The following is an 18,812-nucleotide window of genomic DNA, read 5'->3' as shown; positions in this document are numbered from 1 at the left end:
AGTTATTTCAGGGTTGGTCCACAGGACTTTGCGGGGGTTGGGGGGGCATAAAATTTCTTCCCTTCTTACAAGACTCCCAAGGTGGGTCAGAGTTGGCCAGAAGTACAAACAAGACTCAACACAGTCAAGCGCCCCCAGGGGAATGTGGCAGGACTGACAGTCTGCGGTTCTCTCTGTAGCAGCTGTAACGTCAGATTAGGGAAACCACCTGGGAGGCTAACATTGGCCCCTTCCCTTCCCAAGAGACGAGTCTGGCCCTAAAACACAGAAATGCCTACAAGGAAGGTCTGGGATTGGAATAGTTCTCATCACAGAAAATCCCTCTTCCAGGCCTGGTCCTAGATAAAGTGGCCCTTCCGTATCGAAGTCAAAGAGCTGAGGAGGACTCTCAGCTGGGGTTTCATATGCTCTTATAACTCAGTTTCATCTCATCTTTGCTCTGTCACACTGGGTGCCAACAGCTTTGGCCAGGTGTGAGGAAGTGTCCATTACTATTATTTGCTCTGACCGCTCTGCACAAAGATGCCAAGTAAGGATGGAGCAAAGGCCTTGGCAGTTACTCTTGCCTTGGACAGATGAATGGCTGTAGTCCACCTTGTCCCTAAGTTGCACCTGGTTGTATTCCAAGTACTGTGAACGCAGATATTCAGAATTCCTTTATAATCAAGATGCCTAAATTCTGAAATCATTCCCCAGCTCTGATAAAAAACTTGCCTTCTGTGATCTGGAGGCAAAGCAAGGATTTCTGACTACTGCTGATCGCTTCTGGAGCCCTGAGACTGGCCATTAGCAACTTGAAACCACAATTTTCACTGAGGATCCAAACCTCAGAGCACCTTTTATTTGCTTAGGGCTACTAAACGGTCAAGGTGATGTTAGGGATGTAAAAAAGATGCTGCAAGTGCCCACAAGATCAGGTTTTGTGGCAAGCCAGGACCACCACTAATTCTCCACGATGACTTCTCCACAGGACTTGCTCAAGCACAAGCACAGTTATCAGATGTGCATTCTACAAAGATTGCACCCGCTGAGAAGAACAAGTCATGGTCTGCAACACAGACTTGTGTACACCAAAGATCCCAGGTTGGCATTTTGGTCCATGCTTAGCAAATCTTCCTGCTCTGGCCATCAGGACAGCGGGGACCGACAACACTCAGATGAGCTGTCCCAACCCAAATCCAAAGCAGCAGCTAGCAGGTCTCCTCTGCTGCTTCATGCCACACTCCAAACATGATGACTGGCTTACACACCAAACCTACTCGGTCTCTCTCTCTCTGTGTTCCCTCTTCACCTCTACTCTGTCACTTTCACGAGGGCTGGAGGCTGGCGTGAACAATTCTAAGCAGAGAACAGGCTGGGGCTGCCACAAAGGCTCCTGAGCAAGTGATCAGCCACAACAACTAGATGAGCGTAATGATGTGGGAAAACGCTGGCCAAAAAAAAGACGGAATTTCCAAAAGGTAAATTTCTGTGTATTCATGCCTAATCTTTAAAAGTTGTGTAAACAATTTTTTTCTACCTTCCCCATCACTTGTACAATTTTTGTCAAGTCCAAACGTAATTTAAAATGAGGTAGGTAGTTTCTCTCTACTCGTGCCTTCATCTTTGTCTTGACTGTTGAGGCCTGTGCCGTGAAAGCACTAGTGTGCCATGAAAGCACTAGTGTGCCGTGAAAGCACTAGTGTCCCGTGCAGGGGGAGCACCAAGGGTGGCACCAGTGACTGCAGGAGCTTCTCAGTTGGCTATTTTCTCAATCTCGTCCAAGTCATCTGTGTCCAGTCTTTCTATTTTCTTATCTGGGGGAAGGAAAAGAGAATTCAAAGAGACCAACATGGGGTTACAGAGACACACACTCAGGGAAGGAACAGCACAGCAGGGAGGGAGGAAACACAGGTCTCTGCTGCCTAGGAACGTGCTGTGCCTCTGGCCACAGAGATCCTTCACTGAACCCCAAAGGCTTCCAGTGACTGAGCAAGGGACACAGAGAGCAACAGCCAGAGCCCCAGGCCCCTCAGCCTGGCCAGGGGGGACTGTCATTCAAGTCCCTGAGCCCTGAGCTCTCCAGGTGTGCATTTGAGAACTTCCACATTGTCGGGAAGGAGGGGAATGGGACAGAGACAAAGGCCTCTCTCGGGGCCACGGGAGAACCTACCCTTCACCCTCCCCTCCCCCCCGGACTTGCCCCTGTAAGGGAAGGGCCCAGCAGGGGACACTCCCAGGGACTCACTGAAATGCTCCTGGATTCTGTTCAGGATGTTCATGCTGTGCTTGCTGTCCACCATGTTCACGGCCAGGCCCCTCTTGCCAAAGCGGCCGGTGCGCCCGATCCGGTGCAGGTAGGTCTCGTTGTCCGGGTTCCCATCCTTGTCCACGGGAAGGTCAAAGTTGATGACGACAGACACCTGTTCCACATCGATACCTGCATGAAGGAGAGTTGGACAGGAGTAAGGATGGGAGACAGAAATCACTGTTGTCCACAGTCAGGCCTACACACACCAACCTCAGGTGGAAGGAAGAGTCTGGGATGGGCCAGCTCTGGGATTCAGACAAAGGGGCAGGTAGCAGAACCCAGAGGGAGAAAACAGAACTGTGGCAGGTGCTGACCAAATTATGAAATCAGCCATCAGGCTCCAGAGAGCCTCTGCTGGATACCAGTATCTGGAGAAGCAGCTAAAGCCTCCCTGGGGGCCCCAAGAAGAGCAGGTGCCGTTCTAAGCCACCAAGTCAGGACTCCTGGCTTCTGTGAAAGTTCTCCTCTGCCTAGGGAATCCAAACAGGCTCTCCTAGAGAACAGGATCTCCCGCAAACCACCGGAGTGTCCCCCAGACGAGGATCTCTCTCGCTACCCTGAGCCTGCAGACCAGGACACGGTCTCTGCTCACCGCGGGCACACACGTTGGTGGTGACCAGAACCTTCTCTTTGCCCTCTCGGAAGCGCTCAATCACTGCAGCCCTCTGCTCGACCACCATCTCACCACTCAGCAGAGCCACCTGGTGGCCTTCCTTTGAGAGCTCTGCTGCCAGCCAACTAGCTGTTTTGCGGGTCTGGAGTGAAAAGAATTGTTTTAAGTGAAGACACCTGTAAAAAAAAAAATGAAGACACCTGCAGAAAAGTGGCTTGTTGCCATTAATATATATGAAGGCTCTACTGAGTTCAGTCAGCAGGTTAGGCTTAAAGTTTCTGAATATTTTTTAGCCATGTGATTTTTTTTTTGGATAAATTCCTTCAATGATCTTAGTGTTTACCTATAAAGACTGGTTTGAGCCAAAGGGCTTCATTCCTAAGTACTCTATATTACTAAAACTTTAAAATTATTTTCCTGGATGTTATTTGGAGGTTTTTTTCCCAAGTTATCTCTAAGAAGTGGGACCAAAGAAGGTTTAGATCTTCAGTCTTCCCCTTACAACTCATTATAACCTGCGAGAATATGTCCTGGGCAGATGGAGGTGATTCATTTCCTTTCCAGCCACAGGGAAGGAGCCTGGTCCACCAGCACTACGTGGCGCTGGCTGAGAGGGAGGGCGCAGGGCCACACCCTCCAGTGGAGCTCCTCCCCCGCAGGCCTCCTCCTGCTGCTGCTGCTACTCACATGGCAGAAGATCATGGCTTGAGCAATGGTGATGGCCCCGTAGATATTACACAAGGCCTGGAACTTCTCATCTCTGCTGTTGCACAGGACGTAATACTGCTTGATGGTGTCCAGTGTCTCCTCCTCGCGCTTCAGTTTGATGATGTTTGGGTCTGGGACCACTTTCTGGGCAAATTTCCAGACAGAGTCTTCAAAGGTGGCAGAGAAAAGCAGCATCTGGCAGTTCCTGGGAAGCATCCTGCAAGGGAAGGCCCAGGTGTTCGACATGACCCCGACCGAGTGTTTCACTGGAAGGAACAGAAGCACAGCCTCCCCAGGCTTGGATGACCTGCGTCCCCAGGAAGGTGGCAAAGCAGGGAGGAGCACTGCAGGGAGGAGGGAGGAGCAGACGTGGGGCAGGGACGAGTGGTGGTAGAGTCCCTAAGTCTCCTTCCTCAACCCAGGCTGGGGGTATGGTCAGTGCGACATGGAAACGGCCCACCAAACTAATGCCTCTGAAAGCTGCAGAGTAAAGAACCTGGCAGGGGGCAGATCAGGAGGCCGAGAAGTTCCTCCTGGCTCAAGAGTTCCTACCTCTGGATGCGGATGCTCTGATCTTGGTGGCCCTGAGTAGCTATCATCACGTCAGCCTCATCCAGAACAAACACCTTGATCTTCTTGGGGTCAATGAACTTGAGCTTGGAGCACCAGTCCAGAACGGTCCCAGGGGTGCCAATGACAATGTGCTCACTGATCTTCTGACCTCTTTCCACTGTGGAGACAAGATGTGCTCTGTGGGTATTTCCATGGCACAGCCAGCTCTACTCTCTGAGCAATTCTAAAGCTATGATGTATTTTAAAGCAATTGTTTTGATGTTTGCATTAATACTTTAAGGAAAGGTTAGGATAGTACTACAGTATTTAATGGACATACACACAAAAAACAGTAATGCTGAAAAGATTGGGTAAGAGTATAAACAATGAGATGAAAATGGTATTCTTTTACATTCTCTACAATCATCAATCCTCTTTCAAGGATTTATCTTTATTTCTTCTCTGTCAACATCGTTCTCCCTTGCCCGGGTTCGCATTTCCTCACACGTAGACTTTTTCAAAGTTCTCACCCCAGTATACTCTGCCTCTCAGTTCTCCCAGCATCTGTGTCAAATGAGTCAGTTGCCTTTATGTGCCCCTTTCCCAGGTCAGTAAATAAGATTCATTATGAAAGGTTTTGTCTTTTCCAAGAAACAAACTGCCTCTCTTAGAGTGCTTCCCCAGACTAGGCCTGGCACAGCATGGCACATTCTTGGCCCTGTGCAGCCTGAAATTGAGAATTTGGCTCATTTTGGGTTAGATGGTACTTACTGATTCAATTTTTAGTCCTTTAATTACAGTATAACCTTAACCAAATACATACAAGCTCCCATAGAATACAAGCTCCCATAGAAGTCACAGCCAAGGGACTTCCCTGATGGTGCAGTAGTTAAGACTCCACGCACCCAATGCAGGGGACCCAGGTTCAATCCCTGGTCGGGAAACTATATCCCACATGCATGCCGCAACGAAGAGTTCACATGCCACAACTAAGGAGCCCATGTGCCGCAACTAAGGAGGCTGTGAGCCGTAACTAAGACCCAGTGCAACCAAATAAATAAATATTAAAAAAAAAAGTCACAGGGAAAATTTTGCCTTAACATGAATGTTGAGTCAATTTAAAGCTAACAAATGCTCCTTTTTACTTCAGTTAACAAACCAATTACTGCCCTCCACAAACAAATGTTCAGAATCCTCTGCCATTCTAACTCAAATACAAACTGCAATATTTTAGATGTCTTAAGACAATTAGGGGGAAATGAAATGGACTAGATGTTAGTTATTAAAAATGTGTTATTTTCTTGGTTGTGATAAGGGTATTGTGGATATGCTGCAGAATGTTCTTACTATGAAGTGCACACTAAAGTACTTAGGAATAAAGAGCCACAGTGTCTACAATTTACTTTCAAATGATTCACCAAAAAAAAAAAAAAAAAAATACGGACATATATACAGATAAAGCAAATATGGCAAAATGTTTACTTTTCGAATCCAGGTGGAAGGCACATGTGTTCATTGTATTATTTCAACTGCGTACATTTTGAAATTTTTCAAAATAAAAAGTAATTAGCTTAATTAACAAGGATCACATATTCATACTCACATTTATTGCCACGAACAGCATAAGCTAGCTTCAGCTCAGGGTAAAATTTGCCCATCTGCTCAATCACTTTTCCCGTTTGAAGAGCGAGCTCGTAAGTTGGGGAGAGGCACAGACACTGGTAGGGAAAGAATGCAGAGAGGATTCAAGACACTCACTAATAATGCAACAGGGAATTACCATTAGAACTTAATGATTCCTCCAGCTGAGGCTGAAGCAAAGAATATATAAAGTGCACACCATTTGACTCTTTAAGCTGCAGAGTCATAAGCTATAATTCTCAGGGGTCAGAACTCTGGCTGGGTAAAGACACTTGAGAACAGCTATTGGCCACTGGTGTACCAAAAGCCCCATGTGAGTAGGGATCTGAAATTCCAATTGGAGATAAGCTTCCTTTTCTCTTACTCAGAAGGTTCTCAGAAGTTCCTAATGGATGATAGTTGTAGATTAAGGAAGTTTTTCTTGCAACTAAAGAAGCCAAGCCTATCAGCAGTATCCCAGGACTGGCAAATCATCGAAAGGGGAACAGGATTTTTGTTATTACTGGAAGATCAACCATGTTGTTTGTGCTCAACTTACGGGGTTCTAGTTTATGTGAAAAGTAATACAAAGCTCGGCTTTTAATCCATCAAATGGCATTTCCCTTCCAGCTATGAGTTAGAAAACCCAAATTCACCAAGCCCTTACCTGGGGGTATCTGTTTGCAGGTTCTACTTGGCTGAGCATGGCCAACACAAAGGCAGCTGTTTTACCAGTACCAGACTGAGACTGGGCTATTAAGTTCTGTGGGCTGTACAAGAAAACAAACTGTTTAGGAGTATAAATCTCATGCATTCTTTCAGTGAATAAAAATGAAGCATAAAGCTTAATTAAAGAATGAATAGTCCAACTTAATTTACAGAAGGAGGCCTTGGATTCTGTAGTAAAGTTACATATGCTAGCTTCACAAATAGAAGATTTTATGGTTTTGATTTGAAGTACTCCTTCCTTATCTTTTATCTATTCTTGACATAGCAGTGAGTGATTCTTCTAAAATGTGAGCCAGCTCATGTCACTTTTCTGCTCAAAAACCTTCCAATCACTCCAGATTTCATTCACAGCAAAAGTTAAAGTTCTTCTAATGCCCTACAAGGTCACGCCTGATGTGGCTCCCCACTAGCTCCCTGTTCTACCACCTCACCACTGCCGGCCCCCTTCCTCACTCCACTCCACCACAGTGGCCCCGGCGCTGCTCTGGAAACATGCCAGCCATGCTCTTGTCTGAGGGCTTCTGCACCGGCTATACAGTGCCTGGTACTACTGTCCCCAGATGGTAACACGACAACTCTCTCCTCTCCTTCAAGTCTTTGCTCAGATATCACCTATTTAATGAGATTCTACCCTAACTACTTGATTTAAAGTTGCAACCTACTTTGAAGAGCCTTAAAAAAGATGTACTGGTCATGATAAAGCATAGTAAATAGTCACAGTAAAATGTCACTGAAAGAATCTAGGAGGTGGGAATATAGGTGTTCACTATAAAATCCTTCCAACTTTTCCATAATAAAACGTTGAGAGTAAAACTGCAGTCAGGTCCTTGGTATTCCCAATCCCCCCATCATGCTCTATTTTTCTCCTTAGCACTTATCACCTTTTTAAAAAAGAACTTTATTGAGATATAATTCATATACCATACAATTCATCCATTTAAAGTATACAAGTCAATGCTTTTTGGTATATTACATTAATGATTTTTTAAAATTGTGGTAAAATAGATAATATAAAATTTGCCTTTTTTTTTTTGCGGTACGCGGGCCTCTCACTGTTGTGGCCTCTCCCGTTGCGGGGCACAGGCTCCAGACGCGCAGGCTCAGCGGCCATGGCTCACGGACCCAGCCGCTCCTCAACATGTGGGATCTTGCCGGACCGGGGCACGAACCCGTGTCCCCTGCATCGGCAGGCGGACTCTCAACCACTGCGCCACCAGGGAAGCCCAAAATTTGCCATTTTTAAGTGTACAATTCAGTGGCATTAATTATATTTACAATCTATCACCTTTTAACAGACTATATATTTGATTTATTTTTAGTAAAAATATATTATCTATACTCCAAACTAGAATGTAAGCTCCTTGTGAGCAAGAATTTTGGTCTGCTTTGTTCACTAATGTATCCAAGTGCCTAGAATAGTATCTGTTACAAACCAAGCCCTCAATAAATATGTTAATGAAGAAAAAGTACTAGAAAATTCTCCCAGATCTCTTCTAACATTGACAATCTAACACTGAGCATCTATGAAAGCATCAAGATCCATAAATACAAGTGGCAAATGTGAAACAATCTAATAAGCAGTCAATTTATTCATTTTTAAGTATGCTCAAAAGACATTATCCATCTTGAAAAATACATTATGACACAGAACAAAAAAAAAACTTTGAGAAAATACAGACCTAAAGCATCTATTTTCAGACAAATAGGGAAAGGGGGATTTAGGATTATATGCAGTACAAATTTAGATAATCTCATGTGACGTAGGGATCAGTTTTTATAAACAGTTCCTCATGCTCTAGAACCTTGTTCCTCAAAATGTGGTCTGACACCAGCAGGACCAGCAACACCGGGAAGCTTATTAGAAATGGTGAACCTCAGTCCCCACCTCAGACTTACTGAAATCAGAATCTGCATTTTAATAAATTCCTATGAGATTCAAACGCCTATGAAAGAGTAAAAAGCACTGCACCAGAAAATGACCTTAGCAATTGTACTGTTCTGGTCTCCTAGAACCCTGTTTGGTTTTTGTCTTCTACATTTGACACATATATTTTACTTATCCATATAATGAAATCATGGTGTATATAAATGATATAAATGTATTTACCAACATAGAAATATTATTATGTAATTATCGTATCAAAAAAACATTTAAACATTTTATATGGTTCCTTTAAGAAAAAAGTATACATATGCAAGTTTACATAGAAAAACATCTAGAAGTCTCTACTCCAAATATTAATAGTGTAGGGGAGAGGGAGATTACAAATTATTTTTTTTCTTATTTTTCACTGTTTTCTAACTTTTCTAAAATGAGCGTGTATTACTAGTATAGTTTTTTAAAATAATAAAAGTTAAAAAAAAACATGGGAGGTTAAAAATGGGATAGAGTTGCATCAGGACACGTACGGCTCAGCAAGCATTAAAGGCAACGCGTTCTCTTGTATCTTGGATGGACGGTTGAAGCCCATGGCGTAGACTCCCTTGAGAAGCTGTGGTTTCCTAGAAAAACAGTTAAAGATGAAAGTCACAGTCTCTTTGGTTAAGGAAAGAAGCCAAATATCTAGCTAACAGTACTGGAACTGTGAACTGGACACAATGTATAAGTGCAGCTAAAGCTTTTACAAATTACCTAGAAATTTTACTTACTAGCCCAAAGCAGCTAAATTCTTTTATTAAACTTGTGTTAACTAAAAATGTTCTGTAGTGATGAAAAAATTCTTGTAACAGGCCTAGGATTTCTATCTAAACACAAAGGGGAGAGACAGAAATTAAATGCTCACAGCCGAAGCTCCTCGAAGGACTTCACTGAGTAGAGCGGGGAGTTTGGATCCCGCTGCAGAACTTCCACTTGGTTGGTGTTATCAACAAGGTTGCTTCTGATCAGCTTGTTGAGTAAGGACTGGGCGGCTCTGTCCTCTGTCAGGAAAAAAAGAGTGTGAAGATTTAAAAACTCCATGAAATCCAGCGTGATGATCTCATCTGAATTCAGCTGCCATTGGTATTTTAAGCAATAACATGCATTTGTACTGGGACTCCTAATTCAAGGTATAGCTTAGTTTAGATTTATAAATGCAATTAAAATAGTTTTATTAAAGGGAAAAATTATGATACTCGTATCATCTGTTGGGGCCTCATATTCTTCTCCAGAACTCTATTCCTAACAACTGTCCTTTCTTGAGGTTACTGATTTCTCCTATCCAAACCCAAATATTTACTCCCCAATTTACACTCAATATAAATTTAAAATTATGAGCTTAAGGGACTTCCCTGGTGGCACAGTGGTTAAGAATCCGCCTGCCAATGCAGGGGACACAGGTTCGATCCCTGGTCAGGGAAGATCCCACATGCTGTGGAGCAACTAAGCCCGTGCGCCACAACTACTGAAGCTTGTGTGCCTAGAGCCCATGCTCCGCGACAAGAGAAGCCACCACGATGAGAAGCCCGCGCACCACAACGAAGAGTAGCCCCCACTCGCTGCAACTAGAGAAAGCCCACGCACAGCAACAAAGACCCAATGTAGCCAAAAATAAATAAATAAATAAATAAATAAAATAATAAAATTATGAGCTTAAAAAACACATCACAACAATGGAAAAAAAAACAAGTTAACAAAGTCTGTATCTTGATGTTGGATAAGCTGTTCATTAAATGTGTCAAAATACCAACAAATATATATAATTTTATTAGAAAATGGTGATGCAAGTTAAAATTTCTTTTATAAAGACCAATACAAGATAATCATTCAGGGAATATTTCCTGCTGCTGCTGAAGTTTATCAGTTGTTCAAAGTAAAATTTCTCTAAAATGTAAAGAATTAGAATCCCTTTACCAATGACTATGTTGAAATTTTATTAGCACTGTGACTCCCATTAAAGTCCAGCCAAGTAGAGTGTAAAAATGAAACCTCGTAACATTCCATTCTCTTAGACTGTAGAACTTCATGTATATGTAACTCTAGGCTAGGTTACCTTTCTCTTCTTCATCTGCCTTCTCTGTATTAGCATTGGTCTTGACCACAGCACCTTTATCAGACACAAAGCGGCCGTCATTCAAAATCACATCCCATACCCAACAGCTGAGACAATTCAAATTCTATGAGACACTAGAAATGTAAAGGCCTGGGGAGCAAAAAAATAAATGAGGAAACCAAGCCACAGATAAAAACATTTTATCGTTCCTATATAAACAAAGGTATGAAAACTGTCGCTTATATTTCAGTTCTTTCCAAGTCCTCTCACTTTACCTCAAAAACTAATATTAATCCCTCACAGCGTCAATATTTCTCTCATGTTACAGAAAGATGGTTACAGCAATGACCAAAACCACCTTGATGCTCAACAGAGGAATATCTATATCTATGCAAATCATATTTCGTCAATATACAAACACCATAGTGCCATTAAGACTCTTTGTATATAAACTGTTGATTAATAGAAACATATATTCAATGTTGTAGTTCTGTAAAAACATACAGAAAAATAATTCAGAGTGAGGTGTTGCAATTTCTCCCCTATAATGTTAAATACATCAACAAAAATTCAATGGACATCTTAGGTTTTTGGTAGATACGATTTCAGAATAATTACAATAGGTTAACCCTCAGGTTGTTCATACTTTGTCTATCTCATCTCAAATTGAGGAATATTTTAAAAAACAAATAATCATTGGCGGTATATTTTCATGGTTAGTAATACACTTTATAATTTATAAGCCAATTAGGCATCCTCATGCTTATATGAAGCAGCACACCAAACAGTCCCGTTTGTTGATTCCCAAATCAAATGACTGCCAGTATCTGCCAGCCCCCTGTCTGGTACACATATAATCTTTTTCCAGACAGTTGTCATGTTAAAACATTAATACTAAAGGAAATTATTTTTGTTTTCAAACTAGCATTTAGTTACTCACCATTGGCATCTGGTTTGATTTTCTCTTCCTTAAGATGCAAGTTGCTCAACTAAATGGAGAACATGGGGGGGAAAGTGTCAGGAAAATCACTTAAAAGATTTTGCATCAATAGTGCCTCCCCCAGTGAAGCTGGGAAGAAATGAACCACTCTCATGACCTATTCGATAGGACATATTCATTAGGTTGTTCTGCTGGGCTCCTTTTGTTTACTAAATGTTAGAGTGAGAATAAACAAAATATCCCACAAAACCAGTTGAAAAAAACTGGTTACACAACAGCTCAAAATCCACACTTCCTAATTACAATCCTTAGAAAGAATTATAATTTGTGAGTTTGCTTAATGCCCGGATTACACAGATTCTCTCAATCTCTCAACAGAATACCATTTGAGTTGTCACTCTCATTTTTCAAACGAGGAAATTTAGAGATACTGGAAAATGCAGTCATTCTTCAGAGAACACTGAGGCGGGAAGACTGCAATGAAAAGCATCTGTGGGTGGGAATCAGTCACGCTGCAGACTATGTTGGAGCGACAGAGCCACAGCACGCCAGTATGCATCCTCACATTCAGGTTGCCTTGTGCTAGATGTCTGGTATTTTAAATTGGGAACAGCCTAGAGCATCATGGCACACTGTGTAATCAAAATACCCAGCAGGATGAAGTGGGAGTAGAAAGGAAGGGTTTAAAAGGAAAGACATTTCAAAGAAAGATTTATTAGGACTTTGATTAAACACTGTAAGTTAGGGATACCCTGGAAGGACTTATCTCCCCTATTAGGATGAAAATTTGTCAATTATACCTCAATAAAGCCAAAAAAAAAAAAAAAAAAAACAGAACTTAAAGACAGGGGATATTTTTATTTTTAGTTGACCTTCGGATCTAGCCAAAGCAGGTGCTCTAATCATAAAATATTAAGTGGGGCTTAAGACATCATGTAGAGAAGGGAAAAAGAATGAAAATCACCACCACAATCAAATGGCTATTGCTTAAAGCACCACTTGCACAGGTTTTCTGTCTTGAGGTTCATTTCTGCTTTTCCTCTAAGTCCAAGAAGGGGGAAAGTGGAGGGAGGAATGAAAAAACTGTTTTAATAAGTGGTTAGCTGGGAATGGAGGAACCTCACTTCTATTGATGGAAACTGAAAAGGCAGTTTCTGGTGTCTGTCTACTTCGCTGTTAGGGTGGATGGAGGAGGAAGCGGGGGACGGGGGAACACACTGGAGAGACTGGCAAGACGGAATTGGCAAAAAAAAAAAAAAAAAAAGGAAATCACTATGAAGCAGTAAAAATCCTTCATTAATTCTGAAGGACAGAGAGCACACTAACAGATAATGAATGAGGCAACCTGCACCGTGTATGACATATAGTAGGCGTTCAATATATTCTAGTCTTCACTAAAGCACTCCTCTTCCACATCCTGCCAATGAACATGGTTTAAGCCTAATATTCAAGGCTGTTAAAAACAGAGACAGACAGACTGACTTACTGGCAATATTTACAAGAGCAGGGTTAATAGTACTCACGCCTAGGGTGATAACTGCTACCTAAAATAAATGATAGGGTTGAGGTATAAGTGAGTTAGAAATATCCTTTACTGTAATAATCAGTGATAAAAGGACAACCTATTCTTTTGTTGGTATATTGTTACAATTGAAGCTAACAGAGTAAATAAACAGTTAAAATAAATAAAATGCAATGTACAGAAAAAGCTGATAGCAACAATGTAAATGAAACCAGGAAATGTTGTTTTGATTACAATGTATCAGAATTCTGGAGAGGTTCCAGCAGATCCTGAAAACATACTCAGCCCTCACTTTGCTGTAAGGATCTCAAAGCCTAAACAGCAAAAGCACCAGGACAGTGAAGTTCACATCACCTACTGCAGTGTCAGTGAACTGAACGCTGAAACTTACGTTGAAAGTCCAGTTAGTTCTGATTCCTTCCTTTGCTCCGTTTACTTGGACCAAAAGGGAGAAACCAATTTCTCTTGCAACTTCATTCAAAACTATTTTGCAATCCAAAAAAGTAACCGAAAGGCAAAAAAGCCAAAACACCCACCTTATAATGTCTACATTTTTTTCAATACCTTTAGTTAATATTCTAGCTTTTTTTTTTTTTTTTTTTTTTTTTTTTTTTTTGCGGTACGCGGGCTTCTCACTGTTGTGGCCTCTCCCGTTGCGGAGCACAGGCTCCAGACGCGCAGGCTCAGCGGCCATGGCTCACGGGCCCAGCTGCTCCGCGGCATGTGGGATCTTCCCGGACCGGGGCACGAACCCGTGTGCCCTGCATCGGCAGGCGGACTCTCAACCACTGCGCCACCAGGGAAGCCCAATATTTTAGCTTTTAAGATGTGTTAAAATGATTGGAATCTATACAGTTACACACTGCATTTTATTCAAAAGCTACTTGAAAAAGGATTCTCGAGACAGAAGAAGGAAGATTTAATGGTTATTCAGTTATACTGAATAAGGAATGCCTTAGGCACAATGGTGAAGTAGGAGACTTAAAGAGTCTTACTCATCAGGGTTTCCTACTCCCTTTGCCCTTCTCTAAATTGAAATTTCCTAAGGAACAAGGGGAACAAAGAGGAACCACAGGGGAATTAGGAAATAAACATAAATAGGATTTAATATTTTCTCAAATGAATAAGTGGAGCTTGATGAATATTTAAAACACAGTAACCTTGCACTGCACATGTCAGAGTCACCTACATCACACAATTCCTGTGGAGATCCTCAGTGGGAGTTCCACAAGGCAGAAGGAAAGAGCTGTCTTTACTCATTTGTTCAGTTTTAGAATATTGGGATCTATTATAATTTACCTGTGTATGATTAAGTAAATTCACAAAACTTATCCAGGTTTAACTAATCTGTACAATATGGATAAGTAATTCAAGATTCCTGCAAAGAAAATGAATTATAGATAACAATAACTATAATAATAACAATCACTTATATAGCACTTATTTCAGGCATGTCCATAAATCAGTGAGGTAGGTACTATGATTATCCCCATTTAATAGATGTGGAAATTGAGGAACAGAGAAGTTAAGCAATTTGCCCAAGGTTATAAGTGTTGGGCCCAGAATACAAATCCAAGTCTGTCTGGCTACAAAGTCTTAGGTCTTAACTTCTACACAATAGTGCCTCTCATAGATGATACTAATCTCAAAAAAATAATAATAAACTTAAAGATGATACAATGATGCAGTCACTTTGGAAAACAGTATGGCAGTTCCTCAAAAGTTAAACACAGAGTTACTATATAATCCAGTGATCCCACTTTTAGATAGATACCCAAGAGAACTGAAAATGTCCACACAAAAACTTGTACATGATCAAGTACATATGAATGATCATAGCAACATTATTCATAATAGTCAAAAAGTAGAAACAATTCAAATGCCCATCAATGGACATCAATGAATAGATAAATAAAATGTGCTATCTATACAATGGAATATCATTTGGCAGTAAAAGTGAATGAAGTACTGATACATGTCACCACATGGATGAACCATGAAAACACGCTAAGTGAAAGAAGCCAGCCACAAAAGAGCACATATTATATGATTCCATTTATAGGGAATGTCCTGAATAGGCATATCTAAGGGGACAGAAAATAGATTAGTGGTTACAAGGGGCTGGGCTGGGAGGTTGAGGAGAAATAAGGGTGACTGCTGACGGGTACAGGTTTCTCTCTGAGGTGATGAAAATGTTTTAAAATTGACTGTGGTAATGTTGATCTAATCTTCCTATTACATAAAAAAATTAACTCAAAATGGATCACAGACATAAATGTGACATTTAAAGCCATAAATCTTCTAGATGAAAATACAGGTGAAAAGCTTTGAGGCCTTGGGTAAGGCATATTTCTTAGAGAGAACACAAAAAGAACTAATCATGAAAAATTTGACAAATTAGAATTAGCCAAAATTGAAAATGTCTCCTCTTCAAAAAAGTACTGTTAAGAAAATTAAAAGGCAAGTTCCAGTCAGGGAGAATATTTATGCAAACGACATATTTGATAAAGGACTTGCATCCAGAATACATAAAGAATTCTCCCAACTCAATAATAAGAAAACAATCAGATTTTTTAAGTGGGCAAAAGATTTGAAAAGCCACTTCAAATAAGTTATACAGGTGGCAAATAAACACATGAAAAGACTCTCAACATCATTAGTCATTAGGGAAATGTAAATTAAAACCTCAGTGACATACCACTATACACCTATTAGAATGGAGGGAAAAAACTGGCCATGCTGTGCTGGTGAGGATGTGGAGCAACTAGAGCTCTTATACATTGCTGGTGGTATAACAAAATGGTACAGCCACTTTGGAAAACAGTTTGGTTTGTAACTTACAAAGTTAAACATACACTTAACATATAACCCAGCAAATCTCACTATTAGGTATTTACCCAAGAAAAATGCAAACATAAGTCCATACAAAAATCTGTATCCTAATGTACATAATAGCTTTATTCATAAATGCCAAAAACTAGAAAATACACAAATGTTCACCAACAGAAGACTAAGCAAGCTGTGGTACACCCATTCATGGAATACTACCCAGCAATAAAAAAGAACAAACTACTGATCCATGCAACAACATGGTTGAATCCCAAACGCATTATGTTAAGTGAAAGCCAGATTTTTTAAAAGGCTACATATTATATAATTCCATTTATACCACATTTTGGAAAAGGTGGAACTAAAATGACACAAATCAGCAGGTGCCAGAGATGGGTGGGGAGAAGGAAGTGAATGCAAAAAGTTTGATGGAACTTTTTGGAGTTGTAGAAACGTTCTATATATTGATTGTGATGGTAGCTACACAACTGTATGTCTCTGTCAAAATTCACAGAACTGTAGCACTAACAAGGGCGAATTTTACTTTATATAAACTATATCACAATAAACTTGACTTAAAAAATTAAAAGGCAGTCCAAGAGATCCAACATTCAACTGATAAGAGTCTGGAAAGAGGAAATGAAAAACCAAGGGGAAGAAATCAACAGTGAAATTTTTCAAGAAAATTTCCCATAACACAAGGACAAGAGTTTTCCAGATTGAAGTTCCCACCCAGTGCCTAGTAAAATAAATGAAAATAGACCCATATCAAGACACATCATCATGAATTTTCTGAATACTGGAGACAAATAGAAGATTCTTCAAGCTTAGGGAAAAAGAGGTCACATCGGGAACCAGAATGGTCTCAGATATCTCAACAACAAATACAGAAATCTAGAAGGCAATACAACAATGTCTTTAAAATTTGGCAGGAAAATAATTTCCAACTAACAATTCTACACCCAGCAATACTATTGTTCAAATGATAGGGCAAAATAAGCTAATTTCGGAAAGGCAGTATCTTAAAAAAGTTACTTCCCATACACCTTCAGAAAGCTGATAAATGGCTCCACCAAATCGAGAAAGATGAAGAGAGGGGATACAGAAAGGAAGGGATCCAATACAAGATAAGAGGAGGAAGTCCCCAGATTGAGCGCAAAGGGAAATTTGCCCTGTACCCCTCCAGCCCCCAAAATGAACTGGGGCAACTAGTACAGTTTTTTTTTGTTTGTTTTTTGCGGTACGCGGGCCTCTCACTGTTGTGGCCTCTCCCGTTGCGGAGCACAGGCTCCGGACGCGCAGGCTCAGAGGCCATGGCTCACGGGCCCAGCCGCTCCGCAGCATGTGGGATCTTCCCGGACCGGGGCACGAACCCTCAACCACTGCGCCACCAGGGAAGCCCCAACAACTAGTACAGTTTGAAACAGGCTAAATAAAAGACCTGGGAGAAATGGAACTGACAGATCACTTGATGTGTGGGAACATCCTGAGATAAACTTAGACAATTAGCAAAGAGGCTGGGGTTGAATTGGTGATAAACACAAATTTAAAAAAAAGGCAGTTATAAATTCCAAGGGAAAAGTTGTATAGGAAATAAAGGTATTCCTGAGTTACTAATAATATAAGCACAGAATACTGATCTAACTAAAATCACAATATAATGGAAAGATGGGGAATGGGAAGGTGTGCTTTTGTGGTGGGGATAGGAGGATGGAGGAAAGTGTCAAAATCAATAAACACCTAAAACGGAAAATTCAAGAAGTAGCAAAGCAAGCATGTTATTCAGGGAACAAGGAGGTCAGTATCGTAAATCAATGTCGAGAGAAATAAGTTTTCTTTGGGGAGGAAGAAACTGGCGGGAACCACTTTCTAAAACTATTTGACTATCTATGTGCATATGAAACATTTTTATCAGTTATAAAAAATAAGACTAAGTCCTTGTTCTCGAGAAATTAACAGAAATAAGTATCAACAAAGCGGGTTCGAAGCACTATGAGAACTCGAGTGTTTAGGCGGGAAAAATGAATTCTACATAGTAACGTTTCACCCATATCTTGCTTACTGTGTGTCAGGCCCAGAACAAAGCTAAGCGGATCAGGAGAGGATTTACTGACTGCCAAGCCTACAGAGTCAATCATTCATCATCACTGAGCAAGCTGAGGAAGCACACAAATATGAATGAATAAGCCATGGTTCCTGAGCCCAAGCAGCTCAGAATCGGAAGGTGGAAAATGACACCTACATAGGTGATTATTACAATTCAGAGTCCTGACTCCAGGAAGACAGGCGGGCGCCTGGGCTCTTTAGCTATGGGAGCGCTCACCTGCGCTTACGTAACCTGTCGGGGGCTGGGTGGGTAAACAAAGCCAGCTCAGGGTCCAGGCTCCATCCCTACGCGCACCCCATCCCGGCCCAGACCAACCTAGGGAGTGTCTTTTCCCAGGCATCTGATCCCGGCCAAAACGGCCCCCTGACCCTTTTGCGGCTGAAGCCAACTCACCGACTCGGCTGCCGCTTCCTGCTCGTCCACCGCCAGGGCCCACGAGTCGGTGGCCATGGCCGCGGGCACGGCTGGGACGCAGGTGCCTGCAAAGTAGCCGGCTGGCGCGGCGCGATCCGCGATCCGCGATCCAGATAGACTCCCACCCCAAAGAGGGGGGAATTCTTTCGCTCCGGCGCTGGGGACCGGAAGCGGCGCGCCGCAGTGACGTAAGAGTCCGCGCCGGACCGGCCGCCCCTCACCCGCTTTGGACTGGCACTTTTGTCGCCTTCAGGCCCCTATCCCTTCATTGCTCTTGGTTTCTTATCCAACGTCCAGAACCGCAGACTAAGGTAGTATCTTAAAGTGCCTAAGCTCCTGTCAACCGGCTCTCCAACCAAAGAGCAAAACCACATTTTACTCTCTATTGCCACCGTGCTGGGAGAGATGCCACATTCTCTCCCAGCACGGTGGCATAGAAGATGCTCATATAGATTGAATACACCAATACACAAAACCATTACGGATAGTGAGCAAGATGAATTTGAAAGAGATTTTT

General features: G+C 41.8%; 1 protein-coding gene across 2 annotated transcripts; it reads right to left on the bottom strand.

The window, feature by feature from the left end:
* Positions 1-1,450: 1,450 nt before the first annotated feature.
* On the bottom strand, positions 1,451-18,364 carry DDX19B (DEAD-box helicase 19B). 2 transcript variants are annotated; one of them, XM_079723570.1, is made up of 12 exons: positions 18,275-18,364; positions 11,424-11,472; positions 10,484-10,537; positions 9,296-9,431; positions 8,922-9,014; positions 6,451-6,553; positions 5,767-5,881; positions 4,164-4,341; positions 3,591-3,828; positions 2,883-3,045; positions 2,228-2,419; positions 1,451-1,796 (listed from the first exon to the last, which is right to left on the bottom strand). In XM_079723570.1, the coding sequence occupies exons 1-12, from the start codon at positions 18,329-18,331 to the stop codon at positions 1,735-1,737; spliced, it is 1,440 nt and encodes a 479-aa protein (XP_079579696.1). In that variant the 5' UTR covers positions 18,332-18,364; the 3' UTR covers positions 1,451-1,734. The 2 variants fall into 2 exon arrangements, with proteins under 2 accessions (XP_079579696.1, XP_079579695.1); XM_079723569.1 differs by lacking the exon at positions 8,922-9,014 and having other exon boundaries at positions 18,275-18,361.
* Between the last annotated feature and the right edge of the window lie 448 nt (positions 18,365-18,812).

Source organism: Hyperoodon ampullatus (genome assembly GCF_949752795.1).
Source record: "Hyperoodon ampullatus genome assembly, chromosome: 18".
NCBI classification, from domain to species: domain Eukaryota; kingdom Metazoa; phylum Chordata; class Mammalia; order Artiodactyla; family Ziphiidae; genus Hyperoodon; species Hyperoodon ampullatus.
Note: the sequence above shows the minus strand (reverse complement) of the source record. Positions and strands in the feature narration are given on the sequence as shown.

Coding starts and splice junctions, on each gene's coding strand:
- DDX19B (XM_079723570.1), bottom strand. CDS start 18,331: ATGGCCACCGACTCGTGGGCCCTGGCGGTGGACGAGCAGGAAGCGGCA. Junction 5,882..6,450: donor CTGCAAACAGATACCCCCAG/GTAAGGGCTTGG, acceptor TTTCCCTACCAG/TGTCTGTGCCTCTCCCCAAC. Junction 3,046..3,590: donor AAGCCATGATCTTCTGCCAT/GTGAGTAGCAGC, acceptor TTTTCACTCCAG/ACCCGCAAAACAGCTAGTTG.